This window comes from Pleurodeles waltl, chromosome 3_1 (assembly GCF_031143425.1).
Source record: "Pleurodeles waltl isolate 20211129_DDA chromosome 3_1, aPleWal1.hap1.20221129, whole genome shotgun sequence".
NCBI lineage: Eukaryota > Metazoa > Chordata > Amphibia > Caudata > Salamandridae > Pleurodeles > Pleurodeles waltl.
The window spans coordinates 518,122,233-518,150,079 of NC_090440.1; the positions used below are offsets into that span (position 1 = coordinate 518,122,233).

At 46.6% G+C, this 27,847-nt stretch overlaps 1 protein-coding gene and 1 long non-coding RNA gene across 3 annotated transcripts in view; one reads left to right on the top strand and one right to left on the bottom strand.

The window, feature by feature from the left end:
* Positions 1–27,847, bottom strand: part of ADAMTS17 (ADAM metallopeptidase with thrombospondin type 1 motif 17) — a 1,096,962-nt gene that overhangs the window by 193,574 nt on the left and 875,541 nt on the right. For both annotated transcript variants that reach the window (XM_069222781.1, XM_069222782.1), the window contains one exon: positions 3,888–4,045. In XM_069222781.1, coding sequence (XP_069078882.1) covers positions 3,888–4,045 — 158 coding nt within the window. The remainder of the gene's footprint in view (positions 1–3,887; positions 4,046–27,847) is intronic.
* On the top strand, positions 1,011–27,648 carry LOC138284239 (uncharacterized). The gene is made up of 3 exons (XR_011201368.1): positions 1,011–1,085; positions 25,653–25,696; positions 27,532–27,648. It is a non-coding gene; the product is annotated as an uncharacterized lncRNA (long non-coding RNA).

Consider the following 27,847-nt stretch of genomic DNA (forward strand, 5'->3'; position numbering starts at 1 on the left):
ACAAGGTAAATGAGAGTGGAACAGCAACTTCCGTTCCTTCAAGGCTGAGGAGGTCTCCAAATGCAAGTCTGTCCATTCACGGCTCGCTCAAATCCTTGTATGTATTTAATGATTTGACCAGACACAAGGGGCACTATGTGACAAGAGCCCCTTTTCAGTGCATGTTGTACGTCAAACGGGTGTAGGTACATGTGAAGAGACTCCATATTTTGCACATCTCTACTCTCAGTATGACTAACTCTCTTTTTCAGTCCCAGTCCAATAAGGTTTATGTTTTTGTGCCCCGCAGCTAAGATAACACTGAGGGAATGTTGGCCACCTGCAAACATCATTTTCATAACTTTAAAGGAGTCTGGGTCCTTTGGATTGACTCAATTAGCACGACAGATACTAAATTGCCATAACTGCTCTGTAATCATTCTGACCCCTAGGGATATCCTGCAAAATGTGGCTTAAATAATAAATATGTATTACATGTATTGTGGAAATAACCTTTTGCGCATCCCTTTTATGACGGGGTGGCTAGAAAGAAGCATCAGTTCAGAAGACAATAACTGACCCAAAGAAATGGAAGGAAGACTGGTGCTGCTGCATACATCTGGCTGAGCCTGAAGACACATTGATGAAGGATTACCAGGCAGACTTGATATTGTGCTCCTTGGTTACTTAACACTGTCCCCAGGAGTTCGGTTTCTGTTGCTTTCTTAGTGGACTCCATAAAGTACTGTCTGGTGGGCTTGAGGGATATGTGTGTCCTGCATGGACTCTGTATAGTGTTTTACAGGTAGGTTAACCGTGTCTTGAATGGGCTGCAACCTAGGCACTTCTGTTAAACGCCACTGTGCACACACTTTAGTGTTTAACAGTGATCCAACACGTTGCCCTTATGTTGCTTCTGGGTGAACACCATACACCACACCTTTGGCGTAAAACAATGCCCTCCTAAGCTGACTGCCATAAACCCTTTGAGGGTTTAACAGTGCCTCAAATGAGTTGCTCTTGTTTTTTTCCAGGTGGAATCCACAATGCACTCCTTTGTGACTTAACAGAGCTGTAACAATCTTGTAAATTGTGAATTGCAGTAGGTAAGTGTGCATACATAATTATGATCGTTTGACAAGGTATGACTAATGCATGACAAACGGCATGGCAGACGTAAAAACGCCCGATAACTGTGCGATAATTACCACGGCCAACTGTACCAAAAGCACAACAACCGGCATAACAGTGTTTACAAGCAGATGATAAATGTGTGATAATGAATGAGCGTAGCAGATAGTACCAAAAGCATAACCGTGTTTACAAATGCATAATTGTTGTATATCGATCAGCATAACACACTGTACCAAAGCATGATAATTGTCATTACAGTGTGTTTATAAACTGCACGATAAATGTGTGATGATTAGCATGAGACACTGTAATTCTTTATGCATTATGAAATTATCTAATATAGTAAGCATCTAACTCAGTGCCGTGCTACCTATCTGCAATGCACCTCAGCCTCTTCCAAGAGCTATTAAGTGGTACATAAGTACTCGGAGTCCAGGAGCGCCTCTTCCATTAGGGCGGAGGAGCATTGTCCCCTGCCACCGGCAGCTGCAAACCTTTTAACCAAAAAAAGATAATAAACTGTGTTTATTATCATTTTTTAGTAAAAAAGTTGGGGCCATGGGGCTGACGTGCAGTGAGGGGGACTGCTCAGCACTCCCTCTCAGAGCGCATGTGTGTTTGGCCAGCCGTCTCAGGCTCTCTCCAGCCCAGCGACACAGTTGCCAGGCTGGAGAGAGCCTGCACAGGCTCCCAGTCTGCCTGGGAGCACCCTGGGGGGGAACACCCAGCCAATCCTGATGCTGCTTTGAGCAGAATTGGCCGCAGGGCAGGCTGGCAGCCTATGCCTGCAGCAAGGAGACTGAGCAGCAGAGTGGCGCTCGGGGTTAAGGTAAGTGTTTTTTTATTTTTTATTATTATTTTTAAAATTATTAGAATTCCCCCCAGCATCCTCCCTTACGCTCCTAGCCGCCCCTCTGTTTGCCGCCAGCCACTTAAGCATCCTTGAATTTTTTAAAGCATAATGACCGGCTTGCCAAAATCTACCAACCTTTACCATGAGAACATAAAATGCAATTTGTCTCTGCCATTGACGTTTATGTACTGCAAATAGCATTTGATTACAATAAAAGCAAATATATGGGTTTTAAGGTTTTGCATAGCCATTTGCCTAGCACAAACCATAACATTGCGCCAATTTACTTACCAATGTAAAAGTTGCAAGCGCAGAGAAAGATTTTGCAGCACGTTTGCAGGAAATTATGAACTAAATTCGGACCACAAAATGGTGTATGGTAGCCACCGACCACCAGTGGGAGGTTCCCTGATTTCTAATTAAAATTCCCTCTTGGCTCCTCCCCCAGCTCCGCTAGGAGCTGCAGTTCCAGCAAGTTCAGCCAGGCCCCATCATCCAAAACCCCTGAGACTGGGCTCTCATGGTCAGGGGCCTAGTGCTAACTCAAAAAAGCCCTACTACTGATCGAGGTTACTACGGACTAGACAACACAGCTGCTCGAAGAAATATAACTGAAATAAAGTCACCCGTTTGGAGAAATGCCGAAAGCACAACTGTTAAAGGGGTTTTTTATCATGGCAGCCCAGCGGTATGTCATGCTGAAGCCGGGCGCCATGTGAAAGCAATTTACTTCAGCTTTACAGCCACGTGTAATATAGATTATTTTCCAGAAGCACATGGTTTCGAATATCGGTCACAATAGTAGCTCTGAGGACCTGGTCCTTTCAGCCAAATGTGTTTCTGCATTGTTTGTACAATCGTTTTCTATTGAGGGGGACGGGTCAGCTTCCCTTTGGTGCTGGCGCCCGCACACAGACGTATATCCATACACTATAAAAGCAAGCACAGGGTGCCTGGGGCTGGAGTCTTCTCGGTGTGGCCTGCAGGATAAGTTAGTTCAGTGGGTTGAGCAGATATTACAAAAATGTATGTATAACTTGTACCTCACAGGTTAAAACCCAGGGTGGCTCAGTCTACTAAATTTCAGAGGTTGATAAAATGTGTCCCACTGACGTAGGTAATGATAATACCTGCTGGAGATAATTCAATGTATGGTATATATTATATAAATGGTGCTAAAACGGATCAACTTCAGTTTAGAGAAGTGCTTACAATTATTCTTTTTTTTGTTTTTGTTTTACCAAACCTATGACTACAGTCATAGCCAATAAACACCGCAGTGGCCCTGGTCAGTGGGCAAAATCTACTGAAAGGAAATTGGTCCAAATGCAGTCCCACAACCTTGCATCTGTAAACTATCTGTAGCCACACTTTACTTTTACTTAAATGCGTTTCATTGACTAAGACATTGCAACTCTAACACTGTAAGCTAGTTCCTGTGCCTTGAAGCATCTCAGTGAATACAAGTGGCACACTATAAATCACCAAATATAAATGAATGAAAAAACAGCTTTCATAAACTGCTTATTTCAGCCCTTTTTTGATGAGATGGAATGGGCAGAGCTCCAACAATTCTACTTGGATACTCATGTATAGAAGTGGATGTTTTTGTGGCAATCTAAGAGAGAACAGGGCACGAGTTAGACTGTAGACACAATTAGAAGCTTGAATTTGATGCATAGCCAACTATCCCCATTGTGAAACTCAATGACTAAACAAAATAAACAAGCAGAGAATGGTACATTTGTGTATTTGCTCTTGAGTCAGGAGAAAAGACATGCCATTACATGAAGGTACATCATATGTACAGCTTTTCAGATTCCATGCTAGATGTAAGCAGATCGAATCATTGATCCATCGGCCTCCAAAATAAGATTTGAAGACATTTGGTAAAAAAAAAAAAAGGAATGATTCAAATTACCATAAGGTGCAGAGGTGACTTGGTAGGTCCCTTAGCAGAGATCTTCTCCCACAGTCCCCGTCTGACATAGCGCACAGTGGTACCAGCAATCTGGAATTCCCCAGGAAGTTCTATTTTCCAGTCACTGTTAATGGATTTCTTGCTGGAATCTTTCAGGGCTGGGCAAGAGATAAAGCAGAGTAAGGAAATACATGAGGTCGTATTAATCAAAGCACAGCAGTGCACGGGGCAGCTCGGACATCGTGCAACAGGTGTTACAAAAGAAATTATAGATTTAAAAAAAAGAAATGTTTAAAATAAAGGTACTATGGAAATATAGATGGAGCTTAAGGGCTGCCTGCCAATGCAACGGGTACTATAACCATGGTAATAGGGCAAATATTATGCAACATTAGCATATTCCAGGGAAAGTTTCACCAGTGTCTAAGTTATGTAGGCCAAAGGTGATGGCAGGTGGGGAAGTTTTTTTGTTGTCCATGCAAGCTGATTGTGGTGCTGCACAGACTAAACAGCAGTAATCCAAACTTTGAATGAGAAAAATCAAGTGTCCTAGTGGATATCATTTCTTAAAGGCACTTTTCACGAAAATCCCAGGGTTGGGTAGTTATCCAATCCAAAAAGACGCTTCCTGGTCAAAAAACAACCTGAAGCACACCACTGATCACCGTGTTAGGAAAGAAGGAGAACCTCTGAGCATTTTAAATACATGAAAATGTAACAGGGTCCAGCAGAGGCTACGTTTGAAGGGGATATTTAAAAACAAAACACTAATTAAACCATGCTGATCCCTCTTTGCACTGATCACATTTTATCAATACCCTCCGGCCTGAGCTGACAGTGTTAGCACAGCATGAAACCTTAAGAAACTAACCAAAGATTTACCACTTCCTAAGCGTCAATAAGATGTATTTATTGAGGGTACTTTACACAAGTGCTGCAATGTAGCAGTTGTGGCCACTTTCAAGTGCTAGCCCGCCAAGCAGATGACAAATAGAAGCTGTAGTCGAGAGGCATACGGTTTCCAATTGGACGGACGGTCCCCTCAACAGAGGGAGAGTTAATCACAGTCTGATCTGTTAGAAGCTGTAGGCTGTGGCAAAAATTCCCTTTCAGCATGAACTAGGACTTCTTGGGAGCAGGCTAAGCTTAGCAGCTTGTGAACTTTCTAGTTCCAGGCGACGTAAATAAGCATTGCCTGTTTGCTCCAATCAGACCCCTGTTTTCTGATTATCTTGAAGAGCTCGGGTTGGGCTTGCATCCCATCTTGCACTAGAGTAACTTCCCCCAAGCTTCTTTGAACTTTTTGGGCTGGTATGCTAGCTGTGACTAAAGGTGAACATCCATATTCTTTCCTAAGTCAATGAACATTTAAGTTCCACAGAGAGGTTAGCTGCAGGGATCTAGGTAGTAGACCTAGGTAGCTTTTCAGATTAAGTTGCCCTCGTTCTTTGGGTTCTATGACTGCTATTCCCTGAACCTGTTTAGAATCCAATAATGGATGGCCAGATCTCACTGGGAGTCCGGGACATCCTCAAGCCAGTCTTGTGCTCCTACAAAGACTGTTTGCATAAGCCCGCCCTATTGACCATCACTTCAAAATGCTGCACTGGTCGTTCTTAACAATCGGCCGGCATTAAACGACTACAGTTAAACAACTATGTCTAGTTATTTCAGATGATTTTGTCAAAAAAATGTTTCAGACTCCAGTAGCAGGAAATGCAAACAGGGGCAAGATCTTTACATAGAGTGACTTTTCCGCATACAAATAGCCTCCAAATTTCACATTTATGAACACACTCATAAACTGGACAAAAGTGCTCACGCTGCATTTATACACTCAAACTTAATCACCTAACTCAAATTAAAAACACCAATGTGCGCTTTTAGGGTCAGATTTGTATTTATATTAACTTTCCAACTACTAGTCTCTTGGTAAAAAGTTCACTGCACTTTTCAATTAGGTTATCCTTACACAAACCATAGCAACCTTCATGTACAATGGCATGGACCAGAGAAAATGCCCTCATTTTATCACTTCTCTTATTTTATCTACACTTGTTCACATTTATTACTTTGACGTTTTAGTGCGTCTGCCGATGACTTTACCTACCACTGACATTCGGAGGCCCATTGCTTTTTGGCTAGATAAATATTGTATCATCTTAAAGTTGATGAATCAATGTTGAACATCCAAAACAATATTTCCTCTATTTTGCGTGGAAAGAAATCCAAACTGCACTTTTTAATGCTGTTTTTCAGCCACTGAAATACAGCAAAACACATCAATAAGGACAACCAACACATCAAGCCGATCAGCTATCGAAGCCTCTAGCCTTAGCCAGTTGCAGATTACACTTCAATTAAACTGTACTAAATAAAAGTACTTCCTGGAAGAGCCACATCTGTTTACATTGTTTAGGTAACTACCAAATCTGTTTGACAGCAATGGTTACAACTGAGTGAACTTTATTCACAGCATTCTGTGGCCATAATTGATCACATCAGGTAACCTTGTTTACTAAGCAAGGTGACCATTTTGCAAAAAAGAAGTGGTTCATGTATGCCCCACCTAGAAAGAGCTGAAGTGGAGTACAACCTACATTTGTGAGGTGTGGCACTCTAACCCTGGCTCATCAAATTAAAGAACACGTTTTTTACCTTTGGTAACGCATTATCTGCTAGAGACATATTCTAGTTGCAGATTCCTTACCTTAAAATTTCCACCAGGTTTCAGGGGGTCATTCCGACCCTGGCGGTCCATGACCGCCAGGGCCGGGGACCGCGGAAGCACCGCCAACAGGCTGGCGGTGCTTCCAGGGCTATTCTGACCGCTGCGGTAAAGCCGCGGTCAGAAAAGGGGAACCGGCGGTTTCCCGCCGGTTTTCCCCTGGCCCAGGGAATCCTCCACGGTGGCGCTGCTTGCAGCGCTGCCATGGGAATTCAGACCCCCTTCCCGCCACCCTGTTTCTGGCGGTTCTTACCGCCAGAAACAGGATGGCGGGAATGGGTGTTGTGGGGCCCCTGGGGGCCCCTGCACTGCCCATGCCACTGGCATGGGCAGTGCAGGGGCCACCTAACAGGGCCCCACAAAGATTTTCACTGTCTAATCGCGACGGGTGCCACTGCACCCGTCGCACCCCTGCATCTCCGCCGGCTCCATTCGGAGCCGGCTTCATTGTTGCAGGGGCTTTCCCGCTGGGCCGGCGGGCGCTCTTTTGGAGGGCGCCCGCCGGCCCAGCGGGAAAGTTGGAATGGCCGCCGCGGTCTTTTGACCGCGGGGCGGTCATTCGGCGGTGACCGCAAGGCGGGCGGCGACCGCCTCAGTCTGGATCTGGAGATTTTCAAGCAGTACCCCAGCATGCCGTTAGGTGGCGTCGGTCGGTTCTGCGTCCGTCATCAGCATCATGCGCGCCGGATATGACATCAAAGTCCAATATAGGCACAACCCTGGTGCGCTGACGTCAGTTTAATTTCATAACTTTCCATGCCAGAAGCAAAGAGCCATGAAGAACACTGACCACTAGTGCGTCAGAACTAGGGCCCTGAAAGGGAAGTTACTGTCCCTAGAAAACAGTTCGTAGAGTGGGGAGGATGTGTGGGTTGGTAAGAAATTTGCAAGTAGAATATGTCTCTACCAGATAATGTGTTACCAAAAGTAAGTAAATTGTTCATGTGATAGAGACTTCTAGTTGCAGATTCCTTACCTTAGAATAGATACCCAAGCAATACCATCTCCGAAGGTGGCTCTGCAAACCAAGATCATACTAGGAAGTCCTGAAGGATGTAACGGGCATTATACCTGTCTACTAGGACCTGACTGTCCAGGCGGTAGTATTTGATGAATGTGTGCAATGACGCCCACATTGCTGCCTGACAGATGTCCAGGACCGGAACTCCGCATGCTAACGCAGTAGTTGCAGCTGTTGTTCTGGTAGAGTGAGCACGCAAACCCTCTGGGGGTTGCTTCCTAGCCAATGCATAGCACATTTTAATGCAGAGAAGGACCTATCTGGGGATAGTCTTCTTCTGCGCTGCCCGACCTTTCTGTGCACCCACATAACCCATAAAGAGTCGGATCATCCATCCGGAACTCTCTGGTACAATCAATGTAGAACAACAACGCTCCTTTCAGGTCCAGGCGGTGGAGTCTCACCTCTTCCTTAGAAGGATGTGTGTATGTGTAAAAAGTAGGCAGGGTGATGGACTGGCCTACACAGAATGGCGTAACCTCTTTTGGTAAAAAGGAAGCCCTGGTACGAAGCACCACCTTGTCAGGGATGGAAAGGAAGGGTGACTTTGAAGAAAGGGCCTTCAACTCGCTCACCCTGCAGGCAGAAGTCATGGCCACAAGGAAGGCTCTTTTTAAAATCAGAAGGATGAGCGGACAGTTACGAAGTGGCTTGAAAGGAGCACACATTAGAAAAGCAAGAAACAGGTTCAAATTCCATTGGGGCATTACGAACGGTGAAGGAGGAAACATATGTGTACAACCCTTCAGGAATCTACTAACAACAGGAGATTTAAACACAGAGAGTTGGTCAGGTAGTCTGAGGAAAAAAGGGATAACAGACAAATAACCTTTGAGGGTGCCCAAAGCAGAGCCCTGCTCAGCTAAAGAAAGTATGAACAATCGAAAGGCGTTTACTGTTTTGGTGGAGGGATGCCTGGCTGCCAAGATAAAATTACAGACTTTGGGTGGCAGATCAAAAGCTGTGAACTGCCGCTGCTCAATCTCCATGCAAGAAGGCGAAGTCTAGACAGGTTTGGGTGGAGAACCATCCCCTGCTGCTGCGACAGAAGATCCTCCCAAAGGGGCAGTGTGATCAGAGGATCAATGGCCATGCTCAATAGCTCGGGATACCAGACTCTTCTTGCCCAGTCCAGAGCCACCAGAAATACTCGGGCCTGGCCATTCTTGATCTTCTTGAGAACTCAGGACAGAAGTGGTATTGGCGGAAAGGCAGAAGGAGGCATGAGTTCCACTCAAGACAAAAAGTGTTGCAGAATGAGTGCTGCCTTGGAAACTCCAAAGCACAAAATAGCTGACACTGCACATTCTCTGTGGAGATGAGCAGATGTAACCAAGGCTCTCCCAAATACTAAAAGAGTCCTTGCTCCACCTCCATATGGAGACGCCGTCAACCAGGCATTGACGGCTCAGTTTGTCCACGCTGGCATTCAGAGAGCCCGCCAGGTGTTGATCCACCAGGGAAATGCCTTGATGTCCCAGCCATGTCCAGAGGCACAGAGCCTCCTGACAAAGGGCCACAACACCACCCACGCTGCCTGTTGCTGTACCACACAGTGGTGGTGTTGTCCATGAACACCTGCGCCACTTTCCCTTTGAGAAAGGAAAGTAATGCTTTCAATGCTAGCCTGATCGCCCTGAGCTCCAAAAGATTAATATGGAGCCCAGATTCTGCTGAAGACCTCTGATCTCTGCCTCTCCCATGTGGCTGCCACATCCCAGATCTGGACCAAGTTGGAGAGATTCCCCTGATGCTGCGCCCACTGGAACTTCAGGTCCCACTGCAGATTCTGCATATGCCATCTCGCATGTGTCACTAGCAGGATGCAGGAGGCCATGAGGGCCAGCAGCCTCAGAGACATTCTCACTGAAACCCAGGTTAGAGGCTGAAACATCGGTATCATAGCCTGAGTATCCTGTACTCACTGCTCGGGAGGATAGGCCCAAAACTGCACTGTGTCCAGAACGGCTCCGATGAAAGAGAGCGTCTGAGAAGGAGTCAGGTGTGACTTTGGCACATTTATAGTGAACCCCAGCGGGTGAAGAAGGTCCGCCATAATCTGGACGTGGGAGATGACAGCCTGCGGCGAGACCTTCAACAGCCAGTCATCGAGGTAGAGGCAGACTGAAACCCCTGATCTGTGCAGATGAGCTGCGACCACCATCATCACTTTGTGAAAACCCGAGGGGCACTGGCAAGGCCAAAGGGGAGCACGATAAACTGAAAATGCTCGTGGCCTACCGTGAACCGCAAGTAACGCCTGTGGGCAGGCAGGATGGGAATATGGAAATATGCGTCCTGCAAGTCCAATGCTACCATCCAGTCTCCTGGGTCCATAGCAGATAGCACCTTAGCCAGAGTGAGCATTTTGAACATCTCCTACCCAACAAAGAGATTGAGGGGCTAGAGGTCTAGGATACGGCGGAGGCCGTGGTCCTTTTCGGGCACCAGAAAGTAGCAGGAATAACAACCACAACCTACTTCTGGCACAGGGACCCTTTCTACGGCTCCCTTGGCCAAGGGATCTGTAACTTCCTCGTGGAGAAGTGACATGTGAGGGGCCATCCGATCAAAGGATGGTGGCATGGATGGAGGGCCAGCCTTTAAAGGTGAAGGAGTAGCCCCTTTGGACTATTTGCAAAACCCACCTGTCTGATGTGATGGATTCCCAGCAGGCAGGTGATGGCAAATCCTGTCTCCAACTGGTCCCTAATGGGGACACATGTCACACTAGGAGGGTTTGGATGCTGCAGCGGGAGGGGTAGTGGACTGGGCTGACCGCTGGCACCCTGATCCATGAGGACGTTGGATCCCACATTCCCACCACGCAGAGGCTGGGCAGCATGTGCGGCATGGTGGCTAGAGGGAAAGGGAGGTGGTTGGGCACCTCTTCCGTAGACATGAAAGGGGCAAAAAGCAGACTAAGGGTGGGGCGAGGGACAGCTGCAAGGCCCAAGGACCTGGCCATAGCCTGGGACTCCTTAAAGCGCTTGAGTGCTAAGCCTGCTTTGTCTCCGAAAACACAGATGCCATTGAAGTGCATGTAGATAAGCGTGGCTCGGACATCCCCTGAAAAGCTAGGCATCCTCAGCCAATCGTGGCGCCTGAAGGACACCATCAACACAACCGATCTACCTAGTGGGTCGGTCGTATCCAGTCCACATCGTATCATGAACTTTGTTGCATCTCTACCATCAGCAACAGTTTGGGATAGTATGGCCCGGGCCTCCTCCAGGACCTGTGGCACCACCTGTGCAACTGTGTCCCATAAAGTATGGGAGCAATGGCCCAAGAGGCATGCAGTGTTCACGGACTGCAATGCCAGACTGGAGAAAGAAAACATCATCTTCCCAAGCTGGTCCAATCCAAGGGTGCAGAAGGTAATGCACGTAGGGATATAGAGGCCTGGATAACCAAGCTCTCAGGGGTTGGGTGTTGCGATGGGAACATTAGGTCATTAGGCACCGGTCTATGGCCATGGACAGTTGTCCTACCTACAGGAGCCCCTGTGCTGGGTTTGGACCAAGTTCCCCAGCAGGACATCAGTGAGGGCTTCATTAAAGGGCAAAAGGGGTTCTGAAGAGGAAGACCTGGGCTGAAGCAATGCAGTTAGTCCTGATGGCCACCGAAGGCAGCTTGAGACCCAGGATCTTGGCTACTCTCCTCACCAACAGGAAAGAAGACAATCCCTCCTCAATAGCAACGGTAGGGGGAGAAAGCATGCCAGTGTCAGGGGAAGTGTCCAGAACACTGGCTTCACCCAGGACCGTAGCCCAGTTCATGGAGTCATCAAGCTGGTAATCTAAAGGGTCCAGTGACCCCTCCAAAGTCTCACCGCACCCAAACCCATAAGAATAAGGGTCAGGATCTGACCTAAGGAGCAAGGTCTCTGCCAAAGTCGGAGTCAGCGTTGAGCGAAGCAGGTTCGGCTCCATGTCGGAGTCGGGAATAAGTATGGGATACATTTCAACTGCAGGTATGAGTGGCTCCGGGAGTGTTGAGATCTAAACCGTTGTCAGGGGAGGTCGAGGTTGCACGACCGACACCGGTTTGGATCGGTAAACGGACCTCTGGGTGCTCTCCGGAGCCGAGGCTGAAGCCGCCGGCGTAGAACCTGAGGGGGCCACAGGTGAACCAGCGGGGCCTGAAGGCGCTCCAGCAGGATGGGACTGCCCAAAGATGAGGCACATGGCCTGTTGAAACTCACCGAATTGGGTGACTTTGGCTCCCAGAAACTCAGAGAAGCGTGGAGCCGACCCAGAAGCAGGCTCCGAGGATGGAGGCCTAGAGCAACAGTGCTCCTTTTCCTGTGTCATGTCAGCTAAGAGACAGGGCGAAGACGAAGAACGCTTGCTGTTCTTCAACTTCTTCTTGTACTTACTCAAACATCCCAATGCCTTGGAGTGGGATGATGAAGAGTGTGGGCTCCACAAGCTGTCTCTGGACTTTCCTCTCAACCAAGATCAGGAGCGATGCAGAGCTGAGCGCCTGGTTGCAAGCAGCTTTAGGGACTGCTCCCTCAAAGCCTTCGGGTTCATAGCCCAGCACTTGGAGTCCGACTTCGGGTTGTAGTCATGCTCCAAACACCAGAGACACAAGAGGCGCAGATCCATCATGGACATCATCCAGTGACAGGAGCTGCAACGCTTGAATCAGCGCACAAGGATACTGCTCAAGAAGAATCTCTGGATCCAGACTGACACCTTGGGGAAATTCTAAGGTAAGGAATCTGCAATTAGAAGTCTCTATCAGATCGATGCTTTTTAACTCTGTGCCAAATCTCCCTCAACTGTCAAGATCCGGAATCACCATCATGAGATCTAGCACTGAAACCTTTAGGCATGTGTGCACTTTCCTAAACTCCTAAACTAAAAAGCCAAGATAATATTTGGTTCAAAGGAATGGGTTACCTCAGATTTAAGAAGACATGTGGTCTGTTTGCTTCAGATCTTACAAGAAGAATGTAAAAAAGTGACCAAGCTAAATCAGCAGTAAAATCAATGTACTGTCTACCAATAACAAAACAGACCAAATGTGACATACTCTGCCGTGCGGGTTCTAAGTTCAGCATACAAAATAATTAATATTGAACAGTTAATTTTCAGAGCGGACCTGGATTTATAAATCACACACAATATCTCAGGCTCTTATAAAAGAACTCTTAACAGTGGCAAACGTCAACCAGGCAATAGTCCTAACACATTAGACCTCTGTTTGTTAACCTTTACACACACATACACATTGGTGGTCGCCAGTCGGTAGTTATAGTTAGGACCCAGTTTCTAAAGAAAAAGCATTTTGTTTTTTTACTTGGCGCCGGTTGACAAATCTTCACAACATTTTCAAAAAGAATTTGACGCTCACAGCAGCTGTTGTCTGGAAAGTTACAGGGTGATTCGTCAAGCTGGGGCCGGGAAAAAGGGGAGTCCCAAAACGTGTTTTCTCCATGTAATTCCCATAGGGATTTTGAAAGGAGTAGCGCCGGAACTACTGGACAAAATTACACCAAATTTGGCAGAAAGTTAGCGCTTGGTTCAGAAAGCACCTTTTTTCAGTTGAGCGCACAATCACTTTGACCTGTTGTAAGTATTGTGGGCTTTTAACCATGCCCATCACTTTCGCTCATTCCTGGGCTTGCCTTTCAAAAATCCTTTGCCATCATTTGCAAATGCTTTATGTTTGTCCCTCCTTGAAGAGGGGGGAAGGGGGAGGGTTTGTTACCGCCTTTCAGACTGCCCCTGTTACATGGATAACTGCACAATTGCTGATATGTTTGACTGCAAGCGAACTTCTTTTTCCTTTTGTCTCTCTCCTTCAAGCTCAAGCTCATGGCGGCCATGGCCCTTGGAATCGGCTCACCTATGTCAACTGTTTTACTTTTTATTCTCAATTTGAGTGGTTAGAAAAGTCCAGTAAGGAATTTGCAATGCAAATTGCTCTAATTTGAGCAAACGTGCGACCGATTGCATTCCAAATGCTTGTTCTTTGGTGAAAATCCATTCAGTAGTGTTTGAAATATTAAAGAAAAACAAATTTGTATATAAATATATATAGGGACGCGGAGGCTATGCAAATCCTCCCAATCTCGTGCTGACATCTGACTGGCTGCCAACACTTCAACAGGGAAGTGGTGGCAGCCATCCTGGGACTCGGCTTCGGCTAAGTCCTAGAAAAAAGATTAAAAAAAGAAAAAGGGGCCAGGGTAGGGACACCCTGACCCCTTAGCTCTGGTGTTGGAGTCCAAGAGGGACCCCTGACTGCAAAAAAAGCATTTTTTTAAAATTGTCAGTGGAAGATGGGGCAGATCTGCAAACATTTTTTTTAAAATGTTTTAATGTCCTGCCCTTGTTTAAATGCAGCTCCGGGTGGGCCAGGTCCTGGGGGTATTGACATTTTTAATGTGGTGTTCCCGCAGCCCTGGGGACTGACACCTCCCTGGGGCACATTTTGAAATGACATGCAAGGGGGACGCCTGCCCCCTCCCCCTCCCACAGCCCCACGTACCACCAATATCCCAGGGCACAATTTGAAATGACATGTGAGAGGCCACCCGGCCCCCCTGCAGCCCTGGCACCACCACCTCCCCGGAGCACAATTTGAAATTATATGCAGAGGACCGCCCAGCCCCTCCACAGCTCCGGGGACCACCACCTCCCCAGGGCACAATTTGAAATGACATGCAGGGAGCCGCCCCCAGCAGCTCTGGGAACCTCCACCTCCCTGGGGCAGATATTGAAATGAAAAGCAGGGGGGTGACCAGCCCCCCCACAGCTCCAGGGACTGCCACCTCCCTGGGGCACAATTTCAAATGACATGTGAGGGGCCACCCAGCCCCCCTGCAGCCCCAGCACCACCTCCCCAGGGCAGATTTCAAAATGAAATGCGGGGGGCCTTCTTCTGGGTCTCCCCACAGACCAAGGGACTGTCACCTCCCCAGGGCACATTTTGAAAGGACATGCAGGGGGGGCTGACCACTACCTCCCTGGGGCACAACTTGAAATGCCAAGGGGGGGGGGCACCTGGCCCCCCCACAGCCCTGAGGACTGCCACCTCCCATGAACAGATTTTGAAATGAAATGCGGGGGCACCAGAACTCCCCCACTGCCCTGGGGTCCGCTAGCTCCCCAGGGCTAAGTTGAAATAAGGTAGGGGGTCATATTCAGACCCCCAGCCCTGGCGACCACCACCCCCCTGGGCAAATTATAATGTTGGAGGGGGGCCGCTTGGTCCACCTTTTGGAGCCATACAAGGCCCAGGAAACACCACGCCCCAGGGCCATGTATGTGTCAGGGTGCCCGACTCCGGGACAAGCTGTTTCCTTTTGCATGGTGAGAACTGACAGCTCCTATCAAGCAAAAGCATACAAATTCGGCTTTCTGCAGGGGGGAGCTGTCAAACAGTTTCTGCTTGCAGAAGGTTGAGATTTCATCTTTTTCCCTGCTCGCAAGTATGCATGCGGGGAAAGAGATGAAAAAACATTGCTCCTGATAGCAGGGTGCTTCTATTTCAAGCAGCTCCCTGCTTGCGGGAGCAATGCTAGCTTCCACAGGAGTCAGGAGCCGGGTAGGAACGTGGGGGACTTGAGACCTCCCCCCTCGTGGTCCTCTAAGTAAAAAAAAAAAAAAAGTAAAAAAAAAGTATACTAATGGTTAAGGTCTCTGACCCTCACAATCAATGTTGAGGGTTTTAGTCTAAGTGTGTCTCTGGTTGTTTGCCTACTTTAATTTATTTTTAACTTGAAATGTTTAAGGTACATTCTCAAAGGTGATCTGTCTCTTTTAATTGTCAAATAAATTTTTATTTTCCATTTTTCCTAAAATATCTCATTCTGAGAATATTATTCATCAAAGCCTAAAAAAAACTCTCTGTGCAGCATACCGCTGCTGCGCACGACCAAAGGCGGTGTGTGGCGCGGGGATGGGTGGTTATAAAGGGCTTGTCCCTGCAGCCAACCCCCACTTCACATGGCCAAAGGCTGTGAGTGGCAAGTAGTTGGGTGATTATAGGAGTTGGCTGCAGGGCCTGGTTGCTGTGCATGACCAAAGGCCATGTGTGGCGCAGGGTTGTGTGTTTATAGGGGCTTGATCTCGGGGCCTGGCTACAGGCCATGCCCTACAGCAAACCCCTGAGTAGCGTTATGTGGTTATAGGGCCTTGACAGGAGGGCCTGGCTGCAAGCCAGGCCCTGCGGCAAACACCCGCTGTGCATGGCCAAACGCTATGCGCAGGGTTAGCTGTTTATAAGGGCTTGGCCACAGGGCCTGGCCAGAGACCAGGCCCAGCAGTCCACCTCCGCTGCACACAGCCAAAGCCATGCACGACACTGGTTGGATTAACGTATAGTAATTAAAATTCTGTTTTTAAAAAATAGAGATTCACAAAAAAAACAAAGGTTATAAGGATGTTTTAGTTAAGTTCTGAATGTACTCGCACAAATCCACAGAAATTTAGCAGTTATGGTTAGAGTTATTTCAAGTAACTATAATTTGCGGCCTAAGATAACTATAACTTGCGCCCTCGGCATGCACCGCTAATTACCCCAGATATTACAGCACTCATGACAACTTTTATAAGGTCAATAAAAATATTAATCAAACATTAGAAGGGAAATTATTGAAGAAAAAACTGTGCATGGTGGGGCACAAGTTATAGTTACCTTAGGCCGCGTGTTATATTTATTTGGAATAACTCTAACTGCTGAATTTCTATGGTTTTGTATGAGTAAATTCAGAACCCAACCATAACGTCCCTGTAACTTTCTTTTTTTCAGTGAATTTCTAAGGTTTTTTTAATTCTATTTCCTAACTATAATATCCCTCTAACCTTTGTTTTTTGTGTGAATATATATTACCTACTGGTGGTCATCAGTAGGTAGTTATAATTAAGATCTAGTTTCCATAAAAAGCATTTTTTGACTTGGCTATATCTTTGGAGCCATTTGATGAATTTTCAAAAATCTATTTTTTTTAAGTGTGCCCAAGAGACTTGTTGTGCATGGAAAACTTCGGGGTGAGTTGTCAAGCAGGGGCTGAAAAAAAGGGGGTGTCAAAAAAGTGTGTTTCCCATTTTAAATCCCGTAGTGGTTTTGAACATGACTACAGCTCGAACCACTGGACAGAATTACACTAAATTCGGCAGAAAGGTAGCTTTTGGTTTAGAGACCACCCTTAATTTATTTATAAATTCATCCAATAGTTTTCAAGATATTAAAGGGCAAAAAATATAGCTATCTAGAGCCGTGGATCTCAGAGATCTCCTACTGAGATCTGACTGGCTGCCAACACTTCAGCCAGGAAGTGTTGGCAGACATTTTGGGACTCCACAAAAGCCAGGACTAAAAAGTATTTTTTTTCAAATCTTGGCAAAATCCACAGCTGGAACCACAGATTTTGCTGAGAATTTAAATAAAAACATGTTCTCCTGTGCTTCATGTTTATATTGCCTACAGGTGGGTCAGGTCCCAGGGTATGCGTGATGTATAAAGAACGGGGGGCATGGTCACCCCTCATAGGGCTTATTAGTAAAGACCCGGGGACCACCACTTCTCCGGTGCTCAACAACGCAATATCAAGGGGCTGTGCGGACCCCCCAGTCCCCGGGGACCAGCACCTCCCCGGGGCTATAATAATATAATGATGCTGGGAGGTTGGTGCAGACCGCCCTCCACCCACCAACCTCCCCAGACCACCACCTCCCCAGAGCTTTAATATTATGACAATGCGGGGGATCAGCATGGACCCCACCCGGCCCCAGGGACCATCTCCTCCCCAGTGCTACATTTTAAAAACAAAATGGGGGTAGACAAGTAGACTCCCCAGCCCCGCGGACTGCCACCTCCCCGGGGCTACAATAAATTTAAAAGAAAGGGTCCACGCAGACTCCCCTGGCCCCAGGGAGCACCACATTGCTGGGGGCCATAAATATTTTTTTAAATCATGGGAGGAGGGCCACGTCGACCCCCTCCTGGAGCCTTATAAATCCCTGGGGATCGCCACCATCCAGGGCCAGCTCCTGCTACCTCCCGAGGTGCCCACCGTTGGGAGATAGCTGTAGCAAAAATAATTTCACTCCCACCAAGCGGGAGCACTGATACTGCCCCTGCTTGCTGGGAGCAGAGTTTTCATCTCTTTCCCTTCCTGCTGTCATGTATTGCTCCCGCATGCAGGGAGCTGCATTTTCAGCCGCTTCCTGCATGCAGGAGCAATGCCGGCTCCTACAGGAGGAGGGGAGTCGGCGGGGACCAGAGGGGCTTTGAGGCCCTACCTGCGGTCCCCATCAAGGAATAGTGGGTGCCGTGGGTGGGGCCAGGACACCCACGAGGATGTTGCCAGGCCCCGGGGATGGGGTCCCTGGGGCCGAAATCTCCCTAGGTAGGAGAGGCTGTATGGCCCCCCTCCCTTTTTAATGGGACAAAATGGTCCAGAGGAGGTGGAGAGCCCATTAGTTCGAAAGGAGGAGGGGCTCTATGTGACTCTCTGTCCTAACGTAACTATAACTCGCGCCCTTGACATTCACTGCCAACTACCCCACATATTACATCACTCAAGAGATCTTTGATAACATCATCAATAATATCAATGTAACAGTTGCAGTAAAATTATTGAGGAGAAAACTGTGCATGGTGGCGGCGCGAGTTATAGTTACCTGAGGGCCCGAGTTATAGTTACTTGAGCTAACCATAACTATAACTGCTGAATTTCTATGGTTTTGTGCGAGTAAATTCAGAAACTAACTACTAACTGCCCTGTAACATTTGTTTTTTTTAAGCATTAGGAGTATTTGTCATGCTTAAGGACCACATTGCCACACTGTAAACCCAGCCTTATAAGTGCATGCAATATAATGTGTATATCTACTGATATTGTACACTACCCAATGTACTTTCAGATATCTGAAGCATCTTCACAAATAATGGTGACTCTAATACACAATACAACAGAAACAAATGAAACATGACTAACGTGCACACGCCAATGCACTGTGAAGTGAGCGACCTGGCTCTGCATGATACACAGAAGACCTGCATGCAACCTGTTGGTGGAGTTCATATGGAAGTGTATAAATATAAAGAGACCTGGTCCGCTCAGGGTCCAGGCCCAATGAGAAATCTGTGTGCTTGTCTTCCGTTTGCTGGTCCCCACCAAACACCAATCACTTTAGGCCATCACACTGGTGAAGAGGTAGTGACACACCTGCAGTGCATGCTGTGTTTCACCTCCCAGCACAAGAGCTTCAGGAGCCATGAGTTTCTCTGCTGCCACCTCTAATAACTGGCAAGCAGCTGAGGCACTGTGGACAACGCACAACAACAGCGCTTCAGCAGAAAGCTCCAGGGGCAGGCCACCAGCATGGGCACATGCTCATCCTAGTAGCATGCATCGGTCACTGCATTCTGCCCCTTTTGCCATCTGAAGTGACTGACTGCCAACAGCATCCACCAGTGATGATAGTCTGCCACTGTACCCTGATGACTATTACTCTGAATGTCACTGTCCAATCAGAGAGGCAGAAGAAAGATCTGGTGGGGCTCACCGGGGGCACCACTATGACAATACTGACTCAGTTACTCCATCCACAGACATCGCTGCATAGGGAGGATAAGACACGTACTCCAAACCCACACTTGGGACTATAATCACAACAGGTAAGTAACAGATGTGAGCCCACCAAGGCTATGAGTAGTCCCCTCGCGCCTCATATCACAGGGACCCCATCATGGCTAAGTTGGCGACATGGCTGATGAGGCCCATAACGTTCAAGGGTAGGCATATTTCCTTGCTCCAGCAGCCTCTACTGCAATTAGAATACGCACGCACAACTCACTAACCGTCTGCCAGCCCTTCAGTGAACTGGCCGACCCTGCAACTGCCGCACACAGGTGGAAGACATGGGTGGGGTGAATAAATAACAATTTCGGTGCTACCCAAGAAATTAACAGCACCACCAAGAGATCACTGTTACTCCGCTTTGCTTGGGAGGAATTCTATAAGTTGTTTGAACATCTTACAGGGACTGGCACCAATGATGACTATGGCAGCTATGAGGCTGCCATCAAAGAGCTCAATGCTCACTTTGATCCACAGGTAAACCCAGACTTTGAACGCTTCAAACTGATACAAGCCTGGCAAAGGGAAGGGGAATCCATTGATGTGTTCTATTCTTGGTTGTAGAACCTAGCAAGCACATGCACTGATGACTATCAGGTCAAGGGCTTTAGAGCACAACTTATACAAGGGTGCAGATCAGTGACACTGAGTGGCCTCATTCTATGCCAGACTTACATTACATTAGACTAAACTACATCCTGGTCTTAGCTCTCTCTCAAGACATGTCGGCATCCCGCGCTGTGGAGATGGAGGTAGTGCTAAGAAAGATCCTGGCCACACCTCTCCCTGGGAAGACTCCCCCCATTAAGATCAAAATGATGGATGCCCTAAGCCATTGACCATCCCCACGACACAAAGGGGCTGCAGATCTGCCAAGGTGCTGCATACAAACTGCAAAGCATAACAAATAGAACTGTATTATCTTTTTACTTAATCTTTCTTTATTCTAAGGTTGCTAAAAATGGTTCTTTGGGTAATAATAAAGTCTTATTAGCAGTGAATGGGAGGTTATTATATACTGCTGGTTGTATTAAAAACAAGCACTGGCAAAGCCAATAGGCGGGCTACGCAAGCTACTGCCTTCGTCAAGGTTTTAGTCATGTTGCACAGCAATGCAGCTACTGTACTGCATGGCTGAAATTTGGGAAAAAAGCACTCTGATGCAGCCAGTGACGTCCTCGCCAGTGTTTTTTTTGTGGAGGGAGGAATTCATGAAAGTTTTTTTTAAATGTCCGCATCCTAGCGCTATTTTGTTTTCATTGTTATTGCAGGTGGAGGAGGGGCCAACATAGACAATGGGTGGAAGACAGCAGGGGCAAGCAACAAGAACAATAGTGGATGGTGGCAAGCAACAAGACGATAGCTAGAGGGCAAGCAACTACAAAGATGGTGGGAGGAGGAGAAAGCAACAATTCAGAGGGTGGGATGGGCAAGCAACAGCACAGATGGTAGCTGGGGGCTGCTTGCTTACATTGAGCATACATTGAGGGTGGAATGGGGCAAGCAGCAACACAGACAGCGAGTGGGGGCAAGCAACAACATGGAGAGATGAAGGGGGCAAGCAACAACAGCAAGGGAGATAAAAGCACACGGATACAAGAGAGACACCGGGCAGAGAGAAGGGAGGTGGTCTTCAAAGACATGCAATCTAATGGAGTGCGTCAACAAATAGAAAAAAGTAGTTCTGAAAGTGCGCGCAGTGGAAGGACACAACTACTTGGTCATGCTTCAGGAGAAGGACAAACACAAGGGAAGCTGGCATGTGCTAACCAAAGAAAAGCAAGCAAATGAGAATGATGATGAAGCTAACCAGTGATAATAAATGGGGTGGTTATAAGATCATTGTAAGCTAAGAAAATGTCTCACAAGCAACAACGCAACCGCTGTTTCAAGTGATACCTAAACAGCTGGCAGAAACAAAGCAAAGCTGCCAGTGAAAATTAGAGCTTTTAGTCTCTGAAACCCTTCTGTAGCGAATCATGGAGAGGAGGAATTTCAGAGCTGCTTTTTTCTTTCTTGTCATTGTAGGTTGTTTTGCCAGAGATCCTGCCCTGCCCTTTCCCTCCTTGGATTTGTGTTTAATTTGTGACCTATGTGATAATCTGAATCAAAGACACAGTTGATTGGGAGTATTCTCTCACATCGCTGTACAAGGTGTTGAGACTGCTACAAGTATTCAGTTTTCACTTCTGCAGTATTTTCAGTCGTGGCCAATGATACTGACCCTACAAGCTTTAAAATGCTTAATTTACCCCACATTTCTCTAAAAAAATATTAGATGCCTGATGCTAACCAAGTAACGTTTTGTGAAAGGTCAAGCTCCTCAAATGTGGGACCCTGTTTTTTTGGGTTGCCGGGGCCTATTTGCGGACCCAATCCTTACCCTGCCTCACGCCAGGCTCGCTCATAAGGGTTCAAACAAAGACAAATGGACCGCTCGGGGTCCAGCCCAATGACAGATCTATATGTGTGTTCCTTCCTTTTGCGGGTTCCCCCACCACACGTCACTTGAGGCCCCGAGCACGCAGGGGGTTATCGCACACACTATATTGTACCTCATGGAACGAGACAATGAAATGCATCCGCCATGGAAGTTTATTTCTATTAATCGGAAATAGCCTGCAGATAAACAAGGTAGAGAGGCCAGCGTTTGGAGACCCTTGTCTGCTTTTACACTTCAGGAGGGAGATTCTCTTGGCACATTTCCAGGTTCCTGCCTAACGGCGCGCGCCTGCGCCTAGTGTCTCTTTCACAGACTGGATGACCTGCTCAGTGTTCCATGTCCCCACCTGTTTTCCCCATCCTCAGTCAGCATCGCGGCGCTGTCTGTTGCACAGAGGCCTCCAGGGGACACACTGAGCTGCCATGATATACTCCCTTCCGCAGAAGGTCCTGCCCTACCACGCTGGAATCTCCTTAGCACATATCTCGGTCATAAAGAGGCACAGGATACTCTGTCATAAAAATGAATTTCCTTTAAGAAAAGCCTGCGTTATTTATGGGTTGATTTATTGCCCCAGGGGATTCATCCTCTTGGCGCCAGGCCCTTTAATGTACCACTACTGCAGGTGGGAAATTGTGCTTGGAGACCTGTGGACAATTAACATTATTTATTGACTTAAGTAACAGGAGTCTCAAACTTTCGTGGAAACTGCATGTTCGACAAGAGACGCATATTGTACGAAATAATACGTTTCAGACCGAGGTCAAAGTGTCACAGCACATCATACCGTCAGACTGGGGCCCGGGGTGGAAATATTTGCGGGTAAAGCCTACTTTCCAATCGAACAGAATACGGTTCTTTCACGCGGAACTGGAACTTACACTTTCTCAAAGGGAAGAGATGCGTGTGAAGCGTTAGGTATAGACGATCGTGGTTTTGTTTCCCGTGCCAGAATCAGCAGCTGAGAGATCTAAAGGGCTGCACCACGGCCGCACCGGCATCGGCGTTTTCCCCGAGAGGCTGGGAGGGTGGAGGGCTGGGGCGCTTTTGTTACCGGTGGGCCGGTTTTGGAGTAGTATAGCAGTTTTGAAGGCACAGCAGAGTTCCTTGTACACCAACAGTGTGCAAGCAACAATACAAGTGCCAATATCATTTTGGTGATTAATGTACCTGCTGCAGAGAGATCAGCTGTGTCTAGTTGCAGTTTTGACTCATCTAAGGTAGCGCAGAGGGTTAATATGCCTGCTGCAAAGAACGTGTACTGTGCAGATGGCCGAACAGTACTTTCTGTGCATTGCTCAGTGGGCTACTGCTTTTGTCATGGAGATCCTATGGTTACTGTGCAATTCATAAGCCACCATCATAATCTAGCACAATGAGCTATGAACTGCCATCAAAGAGCTGCACACGAACTGCATGTTACAGGTTAGAAAGTTGTTTTTCCCCAGTCTTCAATTCTTCTAATTTGGGGAAATTTTTTTTGTTTGGTGAGAAATAGATTGTTGTCATTAAAGTCAACCCTAACCACTGTGTTACTTTCTGAATCCTGAGTTTATGCTTTCTCAGACCAACCACTCTTAAAAAATGCATCCCAGCATGGATGACATGCAAACCTTACACCTAGAAGTCCCCTTGGTCTTATGTAACATTATGTATACGCTCCTTCACACACGTATGATTCTTTGTATGTGTGCGATGTAAAGTATTCCAACACCCTACACTGGTAAGAGAGGCGCTATAAAACAAGTGTAATACATGTGAGAAAGGGGCTATGAAGAAATGAGAGGCAGTGTTGGAGGGTGATGGTGAGGGAATCATTGAAGAGCCCCAATAAATATTGACGCATCCTGGTGCACTGTAAAGTCATCATTTACTATGCTTTAAAAACTAATACAGTGGAATATATTATGAAAATTATGTTGTAGAATGCACTGTTTTGCATTTTTTCCCATGTTTTCTTGGAGGGTGAACGCCCTAAGCCCCATTGTACTGGTCAGGGTCGCTTGCTATGGTGGCTGGTCTGACACAATTGGCTAGGGCTGCTTTGGGATCCCAATCAGGTCTGGGCTGCACCAAGACTTTCCAGTAGGCTAGGGTCTTTGAAATGCCATGAGGTTTTGGGAAGCATCATTTCAAGTGGCTGGAATATCTCTTTAAAATGTCAGTTTCCAAGATTATTTTCTGAAGACAAGTTGGTTATTTTCATAGTGTATTATTATATCATGACATTTCAAATTAAGACACATTCAGGGAACCTCTTCATGGAAAGGGTGGTGAGGGTTGATTGGTGATACTTAAAACAATAATAGAATTAAACTCTCTCGAAGCCAATAGTTTTGGCCTTCCTGTATTTAACTAGAAATCTTCAGTACACCAAGCCTACTCTTTAGGGTCAGAGTCCTTATAAATGAGGTGAACACACCTCCAAAAAGTGAACTTTACTGAAAATCTTCTCATGTGTTGAGGTCTATAGCAAAGAAGAGTAGGTTTAATAACAATTAAAGGTAATTTCTGTACAAATGAATTTCACGTTCCTCGTCTTTGTTCCAAAACACAATAATGGTGATGTCTGACTGAGTGGCCAAGATGCAGCTCGCCAGATTTCTGCACAAGGGAGGCTCTGACGCTTACCGGTTGTCCCTGATTAAGAATCCCTGGATGTCAGCAGACAAAGGATCCTAAATCAGTGAGTAATTCAGAGCACTTTTGCATCCAGTCGAAGGCCTGATAGATTATGGAAGTTTTCCCTTAAACTGCCTAAAGCAATTACTTTTTCATATATTGCTTTGTCTGTGTAAAATAATGTATTTGTTGCCATGTAATAACATCATATTTTTAGCTATTGTTATGTACATTCTTAAAGTCTGTAAACACCCTAAAGCATTGTAGCTTGGCTTCAGGTCACCTTCTAAATATATTTGACAATAATAAGAGATTGACCCTATGAACGACCCAGCCATAGAGGTGTACATTTATACACTGGGGAGATGTCTCGTCACCGTACCATAAGCCACCCACTCCAGTGAGGGCATAAGAAGCCCATAACTATTAACCTTGATTCATCTTCCTTGCCACTGTTGATAGTCATGAGATCAGGGCAAAAGTGGAAATGCATAAAGAAGGTCTCTTGCCCATGCTGACACAAATATATTAAACCCTCCCCAAGCCTGATGGTCCATGAAATGAGAATAGAACGTCATAACCTTGGCTTATTACAGAGGGGTGAAGGAATAAAAGCAGCACAACTTAACCCTGCAACTCAACTGAAAAAATATCTTGGGGTAGAAGGACATATCCTTCGAGGATATAAAGATACAACATAGTCTGTGTGGGTGTGAATTGTCTATCCCTCCAAGGTGTGCTGCAGATATTCTCCCAGGACCTTATCTAGAAAGCCAGACTAACCATGGGCTATAGTATGCAGGAACCAATATGGTTAACAAGTTAGGAGGGCAGCCTACTTGTAGCAGCATTTCTGAACTCTCTTAGTGAATTCGAAGCAATTAAATAATTTTACAGTAATGACACGGCGGACATGGTCTGCCACCCACAGGTAACAGTGTCAACACATTGTAGGATGGTGCAGACCAGATACATGGATTTAAAAATGGCACCAGATGTCTCTTATCCCACCTAACAATGTTACTGCCTGACTCCGAAATCTTCCATGTGTTTTAAAGTGTAGCAGTAAGTCGAATGTGATCGAGTAATGTACCAATAATGTAACACTTCATCTGGCTCAGATATTTTGGGACACTAAGGCACAGTCTTACCTTGAAACCCTGTCACTCTACTACAGCTAGCCTCCTTTGCGCTCTCCTCAGCTCCTGCATCCACGTACTCTGGACACGTGTACATATTCAGGCTGCATAGATCTATTTAGGCTACAAACAGCTAAATTGCTTGCTTCTATGAATCACTCGATTAAATTAGTCGGAAATGATGCAGTACGTATTTTGTTTTTGCAGCTGGTGATCGTATGCTGTACGTCTTGTGACCAGCTATACAAAATGTAAGTATCAACACTGAATCAAAACTCTGGTGTGGGAATCATGGGAGGTTTTGAACCAGACATTTTGCATAAATACACCTACATGTTTACGCATAGACAAGGGATTTGCGATAGAACCCACTACTCCTATTGATGAAAACTGCACCAGTGCCACATGGACAGAGGCATTCAAGCGGCACTCCCACCCCTGAACCACAGATGACCGACTCTGAGATGGTGTTTTAGAAGCACCCGGGACTGTCCTAATGGACAGACCCTTTAATAGAGGCATAGAAGCAACTCTGAATTACTTCCCCTTAAAATGTGCAATATATTCCAAACGTTGTGGGTGAGAAGGGGCGTTAAGAACTCAAAATGGTGGCGCTCCTCATTTGCCTCAAATAATCCAGCTTTGGGTTTTTACTTGCTGAGAACGAACTAGAATAACTGCCCAGTTTCCATCATAACAATCCCTGCCTCTGAGCCTCTGGTTTAAGCTGACCTCTTCACATTCCCGTCGCTAATTAGGCCTAAATATGTTGGCTGCCGAATTTACTGAATCATCAAAATAAACCTTTAAGCTTCTCAAGTCAAATGAGGCCACGTAGAAAGCGGCCTAAAAATAATCGGCGCCCTTTGATACTGTAGTATATAACGGTATGCCTCGTTCCACTCGTGAGCAATTGTCCTGTAATTATCATCATGAGGGGAAATTGCCGGGTCCTTTGGAAGAGCTGATTCAGTCATTTACTTATGTGTAGCTCTGTTGCCTGCGAGTGGGGTAACCACGTTATATGATAGCAGTTACACGCTGTGGGGAAAGCCGTGTGTACATGCGCCACCTTCAACTTTGTCTATTTAAGAAATCAGATGCTTGGGTGCATATGCACCCCCGTACATCTGTGCCGCATTCTGTGGTCCTCTGCCATGCATGCCCATATAAAATGCCAAAACATGCTGTGACTAAGAGCGGGGATGGCTAGTGGGTCGTCAAATGGAAAGGGACCCTGTGGACTAGGTGGATAAACTCTACTACACTGAGTAATTTGTGCTTTGTGCTACCTCTCGTCTCCATTCCTCAATCATAATGGGAAGTTTACAAAAATCCCTGCCTAGGGACAACAGAGTCCAATGAGGCCGAGACAAAACAAGGTTTTCAGCATGATTTCTGCCAAAGTGAGAATCAAATCTCAACTTTTTTATTTGAATTATAAAAGTTGAAACTCTTTGTTAAGTATGCCAGGTGACGGCTCTGCAAGAACTACCAAAGGAACCAACTTCTAGTTAGGAGAACTCCACTGAGCCTGACAAAGTCTCTTCCTTGGAGACTTTTCAAACAGGGGTGTAATTCCTCCTGCACCTGGGCTTGATGGCTCATTTTCATATCTGGAGGTGGTGACAGCCCTGCAGAGCTCTCCTTTAGGTGGGGTATTGGAGTCTTGGCATAGATGGGCACTACGGGTGCAACAGCCTGGCACGGTGTGCAGGACAAGAGCAGGAACCTCCTGATAGGGTTGAAAGTTCCCTGACGTATGCTCTCACGAGTACTTTAGCCGGGTATAGCGGGGATCAGGACTGTCACTGCAGCAATGAGCCACAGTGTGTTGCTTAGTGGGTTGGAAGAGGGATACAGTCTTGTGGTGAGAGGGCAGGAGTGTTGCTTCAATATTTTGACTACACCCGGAAAGGTGAGGAAGAGCCCAATCCAACACATTAAGGCTAAGGCAAAGGAAGGCTTGAAACTGAGTAAGAGGTTGGAGAATCAAAGAAGTGAGGAAGGAGGCAGGATAAATGAGAGTCAGCAGGAGATGGGTATTGTTCTCTTTTATTTTCCTCTATGCTTCTATTGTATCTAGGAGGAAGCTGCACACGTGTCTTAACAGCTATGAGGAGGTTGCCCAGAAGAGACATAAAGCCCTTCAAATGGTATTCCATACCACAAAGATGATTGCCTGAACCGGTTATGAGGAGAGAAGCTGTACACATATAGGTATGTGGACATAACTTTCCAGAATAAATGAATCAACTTCATCCACCCTGGTTAACACCTCTGAAAAGTCACTGATGTGACTTAGAGCGTAACAGGATGTACATGGACCTGAACGAATGACAGCTGACATGACATGTTGCCTTCACTTGTTACGGGGCCTTCCCTACTACCATAATGGACAA